The sequence below is a fragment of the Nicotiana sylvestris genome, chromosome 9, assembly GCF_000393655.2.
Source record: "Nicotiana sylvestris chromosome 9, ASM39365v2, whole genome shotgun sequence".
In the NCBI taxonomy this organism is placed as follows: Eukaryota; Viridiplantae; Streptophyta; class Magnoliopsida; order Solanales; family Solanaceae; genus Nicotiana; species Nicotiana sylvestris.
This window is the reverse complement of record NC_091065.1, coordinates 120,710,899-120,723,713: the sequence shown is the minus strand read 5'-3', so window position 1 is coordinate 120,723,713 and position 12,815 is coordinate 120,710,899. Positions and strand designations below refer to the sequence as shown.

Genomic DNA, 12,815 nt, shown 5'->3' with positions numbered 1-12,815 from the left:
ACATCATATCACAATACAATTATATAATGTTAGAGAGAATATATATAAAAATATGAATTTATTGACTGGTGATTACTGGCAAAAGGCGTACATATTATAGAAGAAGAAAGATGCAAATGAAGAAACAACAAGTACATAAAAGACAGGTAGTAATTGTAATTTTCATGAAGAAAACTTCATTCGAATTGGCTTTGGTTCAGAGAACATAACATGGCTATCCTAGTTTTCTTAGATAAAAATGGAAGCAAATGGAGTCAAATATCTCAGCAGGTTACTCAAACTTCCGACGAATAAAAAAGTTAACTCAAAATGCAAAAAAGTTGAGAAAGAATTTAAGTTTTATATATGCAGATTAATTCTAATATTTTCAGGCTCAATTTCTTCAAGCAAAACATATACAGTTAAAAATAATAAGGAATTGACTTGGGGTTGGATATGTCTTATTCTTGATCAACCTTTGTGGAACTGCAACTGCAAGTTACGTTATAATGGGAATAGCCGTCTCTACGTCTCTCCTTTTAAATGTCAGGCATTTGTCTATAGAATTCAAATGTAAAGTGCATTTAACTCATCTATCACGAGCTGCATCTAACTCCTTATATCACGACCTGACTCTTATTTGAAACAGAATTTATATGCTAAACAGGAGGAGATGGTGGCGTTATTTGGTTCTTATGTTTCCTTTGTTAACCAGGAATTTGAAAGCGACTACGGTCTACGGCAGGAATTCAAGAATGTTCCCAGGTGGTTCCTCCAGGCTTAATTCCCTTGGGTCAAAAGTTCTTTTGCCCCACAAAATTAAGCGAAAAAGAAAAAAATTCAAAAATTTGTTACATTCCGTATCACTGTTATATAGCAGCACAATTTATTTACATACTAAAGTATGAGTCAATATATATGATGGTTCTAAACATTGGTCGAATTTGAGCTAAGGTTATTTTGAGCAAAAAGAAAATGAAGCAGCCGAAGTAACAACTAAATTTTCACTTTAGATAGAGCAAAGTTCAATTGATCAAAAGAGGGCGATTGAACGTTCATTTTCATTAATAAAATTGTCATTTTCAAGAATTTTAATATTGTTTAGTACAAATAAGTGTGTCTCAGAGCATCTTTTCATTATAGATTAATAATTAATGAAAAATTAGTAACAACTATAAATAGTGTTTTTTTAATATTACAAAAGTGAAGAAAAATTCAAATAAGGTAAAACTAATTAAAAACAAGTCAATTAATTAAAGAACTTGTAGCAATTGTCCACTTCCCGAGTCAATTGTTAATCAACAACTTAGTCGAAAATTCAGGCGAGAGACAACATTCAAAATTCAAGGAAGGTTGTAGGAAGCAGAGGGGTGATAGCAACATCATCTTCTTTAATTTTACTTGGTCCCAAAGCTAAGCAAAACCACAAATTCTCAATCCTTCCCTATAAATAAATTCTTCTATTAGTTCTCAGCGGTGAAAAGAAAATTAAAACATTCATAAATGGCTTTGCTTTCAGGGTTATTGAGCTGTTTTACTATTGCTTCTTCGTCATCTTCTAGAGTTTCTGATGATTCTAATAATGTCAACAACCTAAAATCATCAGAGAAAGTTGCAAAGAGCAAAAAGAAGTCAAGTACTGGAGTGCTCCAATTCTTGTTTCTTATTTTCCTATCAACTCACATCTTTCACGCTTATAGTAACACCATATACTTTCTAAGTGGAAAAATTAATGTGCCAACTTTTTGGCGAATGAAGGTCACAAGCATGTAGAAGATTTGATAATTTGGACGGGGTCACTCAAGTAAATGAAGTTTCTTCTCCTGCCTAATTGTTTAACCAAAAAGTGGAATTTCAGTCAAAGCTTAATTTAGAAGAACACGAGTTACTGATAATCAAAACTGAATAAAGGAAAGTGATTTTGCTAACAATAAGATAGACAGAAGAAAACAAAGTAAACCAGTATATTCAGATGATCTTTCGTGTCCTTACAAATGATCTATTCTCTCCTTTTTATAGCTATCTTAAAGATATACATTTTGCCTTTGTTATAATTAGGCCACTATAGACAATTAAAGACATTAAATGCTACGTTACATAATCATTGTAATTTAATACAGATTCTATAACGTTTTTAGTATTTATTGCTTATTAAATATTGTATCTGTACTCTCTTATGCTATCAGATTCATTCTCCTTGACTTTTGAGTATAAATAGGTACGAGCGTTGAGTCTTTTGAATAACTGCTCGTGCCTCTACTTGTACCTTCTGCTCGTATCTATTGCAACTCGTGCCTCTTTGTCAATCATCACTCTTTGACCAGCCTTCGTGCCATGACACGTCATCTTCTAATCACTTTAATATGTAAACTTGATTTTCCCAATACAGATAGTCCCCCCACTTACCATTTATTCATCAATTGAATATTTGGGAAGTGGATTTTATTAAAGCGAGAATGTTACCGCTATTAATGCTACAGTAAAATCGACGCTTCAATTGTCACTTCCATTTAATGCTTATCACATGTGGCACCCTTTTATTGGCTCTACAACTTTGCAGCACTTTTTAGGACTTTTTTATGGCTTCACTAATCACGAAGCGACAGTTCTCATTATGACCTTTCCATCATTGCACCTTTTCCTTTGACGGTTGCTTCCTAGTATAAACATAGTTTTCGTCTTTATCCTTATCACATAAAGTTCTCTGAGTGTTCAATTCTTGAATTTTTATTTGCTTCTTCCTCGAACTATCATGTCTTCACCAAACTCTAACCCTAGAAGAGTCCCCATAGTTGATAACTTCCCTCTTGCCCCTAGCAGGAGTAGAAGAGGAGGTAGACTTCGTAATTTAGGGTCTTCTTTTGTACGTGGTTCTTCTCTTCCTTCATTTAGTTCCAGTCCTTCCTTTAGAACCAGAGGTTCTTTCTCACAAAAATCTTCTTCTAGGGTAAGGAACCCGCTGAACCTGTTCGTGAACCTACAGTAGAAGAAGTAGTTCCTGCGGGACTATCTTTCTACAATGACAGGGAGTCCCTTAGAAATCAAGTATCCTCTTTAGATTGTGCTGATACCTATCCAACTCAGATTACAGAGGGTCTGATTTCTTTAGTTCGTAAAGACTGTCATTGGAGTCATGACTTCCCTATCATAATTCCCAACGCGAATCAAAGAATCACCTCTTATTTAATTGGATTTTCCTTTGTTTATACATACCCTTTCACATTAGGATTCAAACCTGTTATTGATCCTGTTATTCTCGAATTCTGTCATTTTTCGATGTTTGCTTATGCCAAATTGGCCCTATAATGTGGAGGGTTGTTGCTTGTTTGAGGCATTTGACAAACATGGCCGGTGTGCCTTTCACTTTTGCTCATTTAATTCACCTTCACAAACATGGCCGGTGTGCTAGGAGCAAAAGAGTTCTGGTTAGTCTAGAAGATGACAGAGACCGTGGCTGGTACGCCAGGTTTGTTGCTGCCTCCACCGTGGGTTTAGTGGGCGATGAAAATGTCCCCTTCCTCGAGAAGTGGAATTTTGCACGTGAGTTTTTTAATAACTTTCTCGTACCTTTTTCTTCAATTTTGATGATCTCTATTTTCCTTTTCCTTTTTCTTTTTAGCAACCATGGGAATTGTTAAAGAAATTCCCAATTTCCGTGGTTGGGTAGGAAGGTTACTGAATACAGCCCCAATGGAGGGTAGATCTTGGAAGCATCTTTCCTAACGATTTGGTTGGAAAGTGAAAACTCATAGTAAGAGTTTTTTTTTATTTAACTTTTTATTATTTTTCCCAGAACTTATTTTAATCCTTCTTTTTATCAGGATTTGTTGTTTGGGGGATTAGTGCCGAGGCGATCGTGGCTTCCCGCATTTCTTTGGAAAGAGCCCAAGAGATAATCTTGGGTTCTTCATCGAAAAGGAAAGCTGCTAATGACCAAGATTCTGAAGAAGAGGAAGATAGGGGTTCCTTAGTAAAAAGGCCACGAGCTCGTAGGCGAATCATTTCTGATGATGAAGCATCCCCCCTCGTTCTATTCCTCTTACCAAGTTTATTGAAGCCCCAGTGATGATTCCTGATGATGAAGTCCCCGTTGCTGCTCATGATTAAGTTAAGCAACTTTTTAACCGCGGGTTTGATGGTGAAAATTTAGGTCCGATTTCTGATGAAACATCTATTGCTTCTTTTTTCTACTCCCATCCTTGTGATTCCTCCTTTGTCGGTCGTGGCTGTTACCGTTCCTCCCCAGGCTATTATGACTGCGTCCACAGTTCCACCCTCGACTACTCCTCCTTCAACTGCTCCTTACACAGAGGTTGATTCTTCAAGTAGGAATGATGCTATGAGGTGAGTTACCATTGAAGTCCCCGCTGAGGGTAACCTTTTAAGGAAATCAGGTCAAGCTGACGCGTGACTAAAGTCTTTGATTGGTCCAGTTGAGAGAGCTAAGCTTGATAGCCATAGTTCTGTGACTTGATGAATGATATAGTGCATGTTTCCTTAAAGGTATTCCTTTTTCAAGCTTTACTTTGTCATTTTTCTATCTTCAAGATTCTTACTTTTCCCTCTCTATTTTTCCTAGGTCAATCTAATTGGCACGGAGATGATGAAAAGGGTTACCCTCTCAGAGCAATTAGTGCGTGACTACCAAGTGGAGGTGGATAATTGGAAGGAACGGTGTGAAAGTCTTCAGATCTACATGGAAACTTTAGAAGAAAGTAAAAGTACCTTAGAGCAGTAGGTACGGGCTTTGACTTCAGAATTGGCAGTTGAAAAAGCTTCTTCAGATCAAGCAAGTAAGGAAAAGGCTCGTTTGGAAACCTCTTTTTCCGAGCAATTGTCCAAGGCAAGTGAAGAAATTAGAGAGTTGAGAGCTCTCCTGAGTGAAAAAGAAGCATATGTTGGTAAACTCGTGCAGAATTTGACTCAAACTCAAGAAGACCTCCGGGTATCTTCTGATAAGGTTTGCTCTTTAGAGAGTTCCCATGCTTTTCTTCAAAGTTCTTATGAATCTGCTTTGGCTGAAAATGAAAGGTTAAGAAATGAAATTGCTGATTAGGAAAGAGATCACAAGATCCTTGAAGATAAAACTGCCATTGAAGTGAGTTGGGCGTTTTTAACTCCTCGCCATGATACCCTCGTTGAAGTTAGCCAGGAGAATTTTAACTTGGAATCTGAGTTAGCCAAGATCAAAGAGATTATTAAGAAGACTCAGCAGAACCAAGATTTTTCTTTTCCCGTGGCTGAAGTTTCTGAAAATGTTGAAGATAATACGGGTATCCCCACTCCTTCAAGTCAAGTTGAGCCCTCTGCTGCTGATGACCCTACTTCAGCCCTTTCATATTCTCAGTGAAAAGTTTATGTTGTTTGAATTCCTTTTTTTTCTTTTCGGTGGTTTGTGATTGTGACCCTTGATTTTTTTAAGGGTTTGTTGGAAACATTAAGTCCCCAGTCCTTTTATGGGGAACTTTGTATAAATAACTTTTGGTTTATGACTAAGTTCATACTTAGTCTAAACTCTTTTATATTAAGAAGTTCCCGCTGCTGTTTGAACTTCTACTTTGTTTATTCTTGCCTTTATTTTTAAGGACTTACTGAATAACTTGTATTTTTATTCTTCAAAAATGCTTCTGTTAACTTCATGAATACTTGAATTAATCATGAATTTTATAAAAGTGGGTCCTTTTATATTCGACACTTAATGAAGAATACGTCTCAACTTCATAATGATATTAATATACGATAAAAGAAATAGGAATACACATGTTTTTTGGAATAACTTCGACAAGTTTTATTTGAACTTTGTCAAGTTTTAAATAACACTTTACATGTATTTGAATTACTTCTATAACTTTCTCGCAACTGTTTTCCTAATAACAGATTTCAAAAAAGAAAATGAATACAAGGTTTTTACTTATAACCCGTTTCAGTATATTGCTTTTATCCTAACTATGATAAGGTTTTTCTTTGGCTTTAGCTCGTGACTTTGCTCTCACTCAATGAGTAAACTTCTCAGGCTTGAACTTTGATTATTTCCCAATCTTCTTTGCCTTTTTCATACACATATATTATATAGTCCCCCAAGTATTTGAGCGTTGAAGTATGAAGTCTCGAGCACTTGATTGTTCCTCTCATTTGGTCCTTTTCCTGAAAAGGAAAAACACACGAAACTCGAAGGTACGATTATAGATGAAGACTGCTTAACCCGTCTGAATTTCTATCAGAATAGTTGTAACCCTAGACTGGGAATTTTAATTTATTCCACGTGCCTTGCAGGTCGTGATTCATCATTTAGTATGGTCTAGCTTTATTGCCTATCATCTAAAATCGTTAGTAAAATTTTAACAATTCAAAAATAAAATTTAAAAATATGGATACCTGACCGTGGGTATTCCTTAGAAATAGTATCTCTTCAGGTGAACGACATTCCAGTGCGAAGGTAGTGTTTAGCCATCTATCGTTTCCAGCTCGTATGCTCCTTTTCCTTTAATACCATGAATCCTGTAGGGTCCTTCCCAGGTTGGACTCAATTTTCCCGCATTGACTGCCTTTGTAGATTGAAAAACCTTTTTGGGCACTCTTAGGCATGCTTTTCGATTGTAGTATCGTTCTATGACCTGCTTTTGTGCTGCCATTCTTATTAATGCAACTTCTCTTTTTCCTTCAAGTAGATCAAGATTTATGTGTATTTCTTCGCTATTAGACTCTTCTGACGCTTGTGTAAACCTTGTGCTTGGCTCTCCTATCAATAGGAATTAAAGCTTCAGCTCCATAAACTAATGAAAATGGTGTTTCTCTCGTACTTGTTTTTGTTGTTGTGCGGTATGCCCATAAAACACCAGGTAACAATTCTGGCCAATTACCTTTGGATTCCTCCAAACGCTTCTTTAAATTGTTGATAATGACTTTGTTTGTTGACTCAACTTGTCCATTACCCACCGGATGATAAGGTGTGGGTGTAATCCTTTTGATCTGGCAACTTTGAAAAAACTCTATAAATTGTGCGCCTATAAATTGAGGGCCATTATCATACATGATTTCCTTTGGCACACCAAATCGACATATGATATTTCGCCAAATGAAATCTCTAACTTCTTTTTCTCGCACCCGTTTGAATGTTCCTGCTTCCACCCATTTAGTAAAATAGTCAGTAAGTACAAGCAAGAATTTTACTTGTCCTTTTGCTTGTGGTAGTGGACCCACGATATCCATTCCCCATTTCATAAATGGCCACGGTGCAATGACCGGATGTAACAGCTCCGTAGGTCTATGCATGTTAGTACCGTATCTTTGGCACTTATCACATTTAGCCATAAAATTTTCCGCTTCTTCTTCCATTTTAGGCCAATAATAACCTGCCCTAATCATGATTCTTACCAGTGATCTTCCTCTGGCGTGATTTCCACAATGCCCCTCGTGTATCTCTCTCATTACATATTCCGTTTGTGAAGGCCCGATGCACCTTGCTAAGGGTCCACCGAACATTTTTCGATAAAGATTGTCTTGCTTTAAACAATATCGAGCAGCCTTTTTTACGAAGCACGTGAGCTTTTTTCTTGTCTTCAGGGACGGTTCCATACTGCAAAAAAGCAACAATCTCGTTCCTCCAATCCCAGGTTAAGTTATTAAAATTTACCTCATTTTTGTCTAGATCGAGCACTGAATGAAACAAATGAATTACGGAAGTATTTTCATTGCTTGCCACGTCTGCTGCAGATACGGGATTGGCTAGGGCGTCCGCCTCAACATTTTCATCTCTTGATATTTGCATAACTTTCAAGGTTTGGAATTGCCTGACTAGATCCCGTACCTTCTCTAAGTACTGCTACATCCGTGCTTCCCTGGCCGTATAAGTCCCCAGCATTTGATTAACTACGAGCTACGAATCGCTTTTGATCACAATCTGATTAATGCCGAGTTCTCGTGCTAGTTCTGAACCTGGAATCACAGCTTCATACTTTGCCTCATTGTTAGTTATAGAATTACATTTAATGGCTTGTCGAATGGTTTCACCCGTAGCCGATACCAAAACAATTCCCAAGCACACACCCTTCACATTAGAGGAACCATCAGTGAATAAGGTCCAAATTCCCGAATTAGAGCCGTTGAACACTTGTAATTCTTTTTCTGCTTCCAATTGCATTCCTTGGCTAAAATCAGCCACACAATCTGCTAACACTTGAGATTTTATCGCAGTTCTAGGCTGGTATGCGATGTCATATTCACTTAATTCTATAGCCCATTTGGCTAACCCACCTGACAACTCATGCTTATGTAATATATTGCGTAATGGATAAGAAGTTACTACAGCGATAGGATGACATTGAAAATAAGGCCTTAATTTTCTAGATGCCATGATTAATGCAAGTGCTAGTTTTTCTAACTGAGGATACTGCGTCTCCATATCTAATAAAGATTTGCTGACATAATAGATCGGAGATTGTTTACCTTGGTCTTCACGGACTAAAACAGTACTTACCGCTACTTCTGAGACAACAAAGTAGATGAGCAATCTTTCCACAGCCTTTGGTTTTGCGAGTAATGGCAGATTTGACAGGTATGCCTTCAAATTTTTGAGTGCCTGCTAACATTCCTCAGTCCATTCGAACTGATCTTGCTTTTTAAGAGCTAAAAAGAATTTAAAGCATTTTTCTGATGATTTAGAAATAAATCTCCCCAAGGCTGCAATTCTTCCTGTCAACCTCTGCACTTCTTTTCTACTTGTAAGCATGTCAGGAATTTCTTCAATGGACTTAATCTATGTGGGATTCACTTCAATACTACAGTTAGAAACAAGAAAACCCAAAAACTTACCTGATGCAACACCGAATGCACATTTCTCCGGATTTAATTTCATATTGAATTTCCGCAAGGCTTGAAATGTATCAGTCAAGTGCGATATATGATCCCCTGAATGTTGAGTTTTAACGAGCATGTCATCTATGTAAACCTCCATTGTTTTTCCCAAATGTTATTGGAACATTTTGGTTACTAGTCTTTGATATGTTGCACCAGCATTTTTTAGACCAAAAGGCATTACTTTATAATAGTAAGTCTCCCTGTTTGTTATAAATGAAGTTTTTTCTTCATCTATTGGATCCATTTTGATCTGATTGTATCCTGAATACGCATCTAAAAAGCTTAAAAATTCATGCCCTGCAGTAGCATCAATTAGTTGATCTATATGTGGTAATGGAAAAGAATCTTTAGGACAAGCTTTGTTAAGGTCTGTGTAATCTACACAAACTCGCCACTTACCATTCTTCTTCGGTACCACAACAATATTGGCTAACCAATTAGGATACTTTACCTCACGGATAGACCCAATATTTAATAATTTTTGAACCTCATCTTGAATCACCTGATTTTTGAAAGTTCCTTGCTTTCTCTTCTTTTGTTTGACAGGGGGATACGATGGGTCTTCATTTAATTTGTGAGTCATTACCTCCGGTGGTATTCCTGTCATATCAGAGTGGGACCAAGCAAAACAATCCACGTTAGTTTTTACAAATTTAATCAACTTACCTTTCATGTCTTGTCTTAGATTGTCCCCTACGTAGACTTTCCTTTCAGGCCATTGTGCAAATAATATTACAGCTTCCAGTTCTTCAATCGTTGTTTTGATATTTTCATTTTCTTCTGGTTCTTGAATGGCATCTAGCCTTGATTCCATGTCTGTTAATCCTTGTTAAGTTGAGGTTTGTGTTGTGTTACCCTCAACTGGATTCTGTAATTGCTTTTTTTCTTCATTTATCGTACTTGAATCTGCTATAGAATTGATGCTTCTGGATGTATGTTGATCCCCACGGATTTGACATATTCTCCATGGTGATGGAAATTTAATAACTTGATGCAAGGTTGACAGAACGACATCCATCTCGTGGATCCATGGTCTCCCAAGGATCATATTGTAAGCCATCTCTATATCTACCACCTGAAATTTTGTATCCTTGACAACTCCTTCTGCGAATGTTGTAAGTATTACCTCCCCTTTTGTCACTACGCTGGAATTGTCAAATCCAGATAGAGTATGCGCCTTTGGTATTAATTTATCTTTGGCTTGCATCTAACGTAGTACTCTTAGCAAAATAATGTTCACGAAACTACCTGGGATCAATCAAAACTCGTGTCACATTAGTATCATGTACAAGTAAAGATATTACCAGTGCATCATTATGTGGGGATAATACGTCATCCGCGTCTGCATCATCAAACGTAATGCTTTCTTCCTCTAAGACATGTCTCACCCACTTCACGTGGGTAATTATGACTTTGGAGACTTTATTGGCTGTTGTGTACGTCATACCATTTATGTCTTCACCTCCACTTATCACATTAATGGTCCTTTTGGGAGAAGGTGGTTTTGGGGGTTCCTGCCTATTCTTCATATATGCTTGCTTACCTCTCTCACTGAATAATTCAGTGAGATACCCTTGCTTTAATATATGATCAACTTCACCTTGCAGCAACCTACAGTCTGTCGTTTTATGCCCGTGATCGTTGTGAAATTCGCACCAGTGATCAGGGTTGCGCTTGTTTGGGTTCGATCTCATTTCTTTTGGCCACCGTACCTTATCACCCATGCTTCTTAAAACAGCTATGAGCTCGGAAGTGTTTACATTAAAATTATAACCGCCAAACCTTGCTTTCAAATTTCTATCATCATCCTGTGACTCTCGCTCGTTTCAATCTTTCCCAAATCTTGATGACGAGCCCGACTCTCTATTCCTCAACCTATGATCGTACGTTGAATTGTCCTGTTTTGACCGTGAATCTTTTCCTACTGGACCCATATATGGTTCGTACCTGTTTTTACCGGACCTTTTTTCGGTTTCCGCCCGTCTCGAACTCACCTTTTCTTCTTTTTGAAATCGTGAGATAATATCCTCTTCTATCCTTAGCTTCATGTTGTATCTGTTATAAACGTCATTCCACGTTGTTGCTTGGAATTCACGAAGACTTTCCTTGAGTCGCCTCGTGGCTTCAGAGCTTTTTTCATTCAAATTACTAGTGAAGGCTATAGCTGCCCAATTGTCAGGTACGCGCGGTAACGTCATTCTTTCACGCTGGAACCTATCCACGAACTCCCTAAGCAATTCTGAGTCCCCTTGCTTGATTTTGAAAATATCTTCCATTCTTTTTTCGACTTTTTGAGCTCCCGAGTGTGCTTTGATAAATGAATCTGCAAGCTCAGCAAAAGAATTTATGGAATTTTCAGGTAAAAGAGAATACCATGTTAACACTCCCTTGGTGAGTGTTTCACCGAATTTTTTGACCAATACTGATTCAATTTCTTGTTTGGTCAAGTCGTTGCCTTTTACGCCTATTGTGAATGCAGTCACGTGGTCTCGTGGATCAGTTGTTCCATCGTATTTTGGAATATCAGGCATTTTAAATTTCTTTGGAATTGGAAGGGGAGCAGCACTTGGCTTCCAAGGTTGTTGTGAATATTTATCCATATATATCACTTTGATACCGGGTGGTACTCCAGATATTTGCTCTATGCGGTCACTTTGCTCCTTGAGCTATTTCTGCAATGTTAGTACTAAATTTTGTAAATCAGAATTGACTAAGTTACCTGGTTCTCCTTCTCTTGACTCGTTGGGGATTCCACCACTACCTGAATTAGCAAGCCCAGAACGAGGGTTCTCCAAAGTGTTATTATTTGGAGTGGGTGTTGGTGGTGCAACGGGTAATTGGCTGGCAAAGTCCTCAAGAGCTTTATTGACCTGTTGAGCGATTAGCTTTTGCAAAGCTTCATTGATAGCTTCATCATTTTCGAATTGAGCATTTCCATTTGCATGAGATCTATCAAGAGTGCCTTCTCGAGATCGTCGAGGGGAACTTTGTAGAGAAGGGATTGGGATGTGATCATCATGTGGATTCTACTGGAGTTGTTGGTTTCCTTGGGTGTTGTCATTGATATTCGACATAGTTGATGCAACAAAAAAGGTTAGGCTAAGAAAGAGTACATTATCAGATTCCCGGCAAGGGAACTAATTTGTTTAACCAAAAAGTGTAATTTCAGTCAAAGCTTTAATTTAGAAGAACACGGGTTACTGATAATCAAAACTGAATAAAGGAAAGTGATTTTGCTAACAATAAGATAGACAGAAGTAAAAAACAAAGTAAATCAGTATATTCAGATGATCTTTCGTGTCCTTACAAATGATCCATTCTCTCCTTTTTATAGCTATCTTAAAGATATACGTTTGCCTTTGTTATAATTAGGCCACTATAGACAATCAAAGGCAGTAAATGCTACGTTACATAATCATTGTATTTTAATACAGATTCTATAACATTTTTAGTATTTACTGCTCATTAAATACTGTATCTGTACTCTCTTATGTTATCAGATTCATTCTCCTTGACACTTGAGTATAAATAGGTACGAGCGTTTAGTCTTTTGAATAGTTGTTCGTGCCTCTACTTGTACCTTCTGCTCGTATCTATTGCAACTCGTGCCTCTTTGCCAATCATCACTTTTTGACCAGCCTTCGTGTCATGACACGTCATCTTCCAATCACTTTAATATGTAAACTCGATTTTCCCAATACACTAATTCAATCCATGTTGTTCGTGAGAGATTTAAAGTAATTTATTTAGTCTTTTCCGATGTACGTACCAATTACCAAAACAAAAAATAAGTTTCCCAATTTTCGAAATTAAAGGTCCATTTGCTTAATGAATGGTTCCAAGTTTCTATTTCTAGCTCTTGGAAGTTGGAAGATGAGGTTTAAATCAAATCAATGTTGAACTTATAAATCAAAAGGCGATTGAGTTGAAAGTCTATTTTTTTATATAATTGAATTGGATTTTTCTGTCTGATATTTTAG

General features: G+C 37.2%; 1 protein-coding gene across 1 annotated transcript; it reads right to left on the bottom strand.

Annotated features, from left to right (window-relative positions):
* Nucleotides 1-10,079: 10,079 nt before the first annotated feature.
* LOC138878143 (uncharacterized) lies at nt 10,080-10,559 on the bottom strand. The gene has a single exon (XM_070157805.1). It carries the CDS (start codon nt 10,557-10,559, stop codon nt 10,080-10,082), a length of 480 nt encoding a protein of 159 aa, XP_070013906.1.
* Nucleotides 10,560-12,815: the final 2,256 nt, after the last annotated feature.

What these genes read in the sequence shown, in the direction of transcription:
- LOC138878143 (XM_070157805.1), bottom strand. Translation starts at nt 10,559, where the DNA reads ATGGGTGATAAGGTACGGTGGCCAAAAGAAATGAGATCGAACCCAAAC.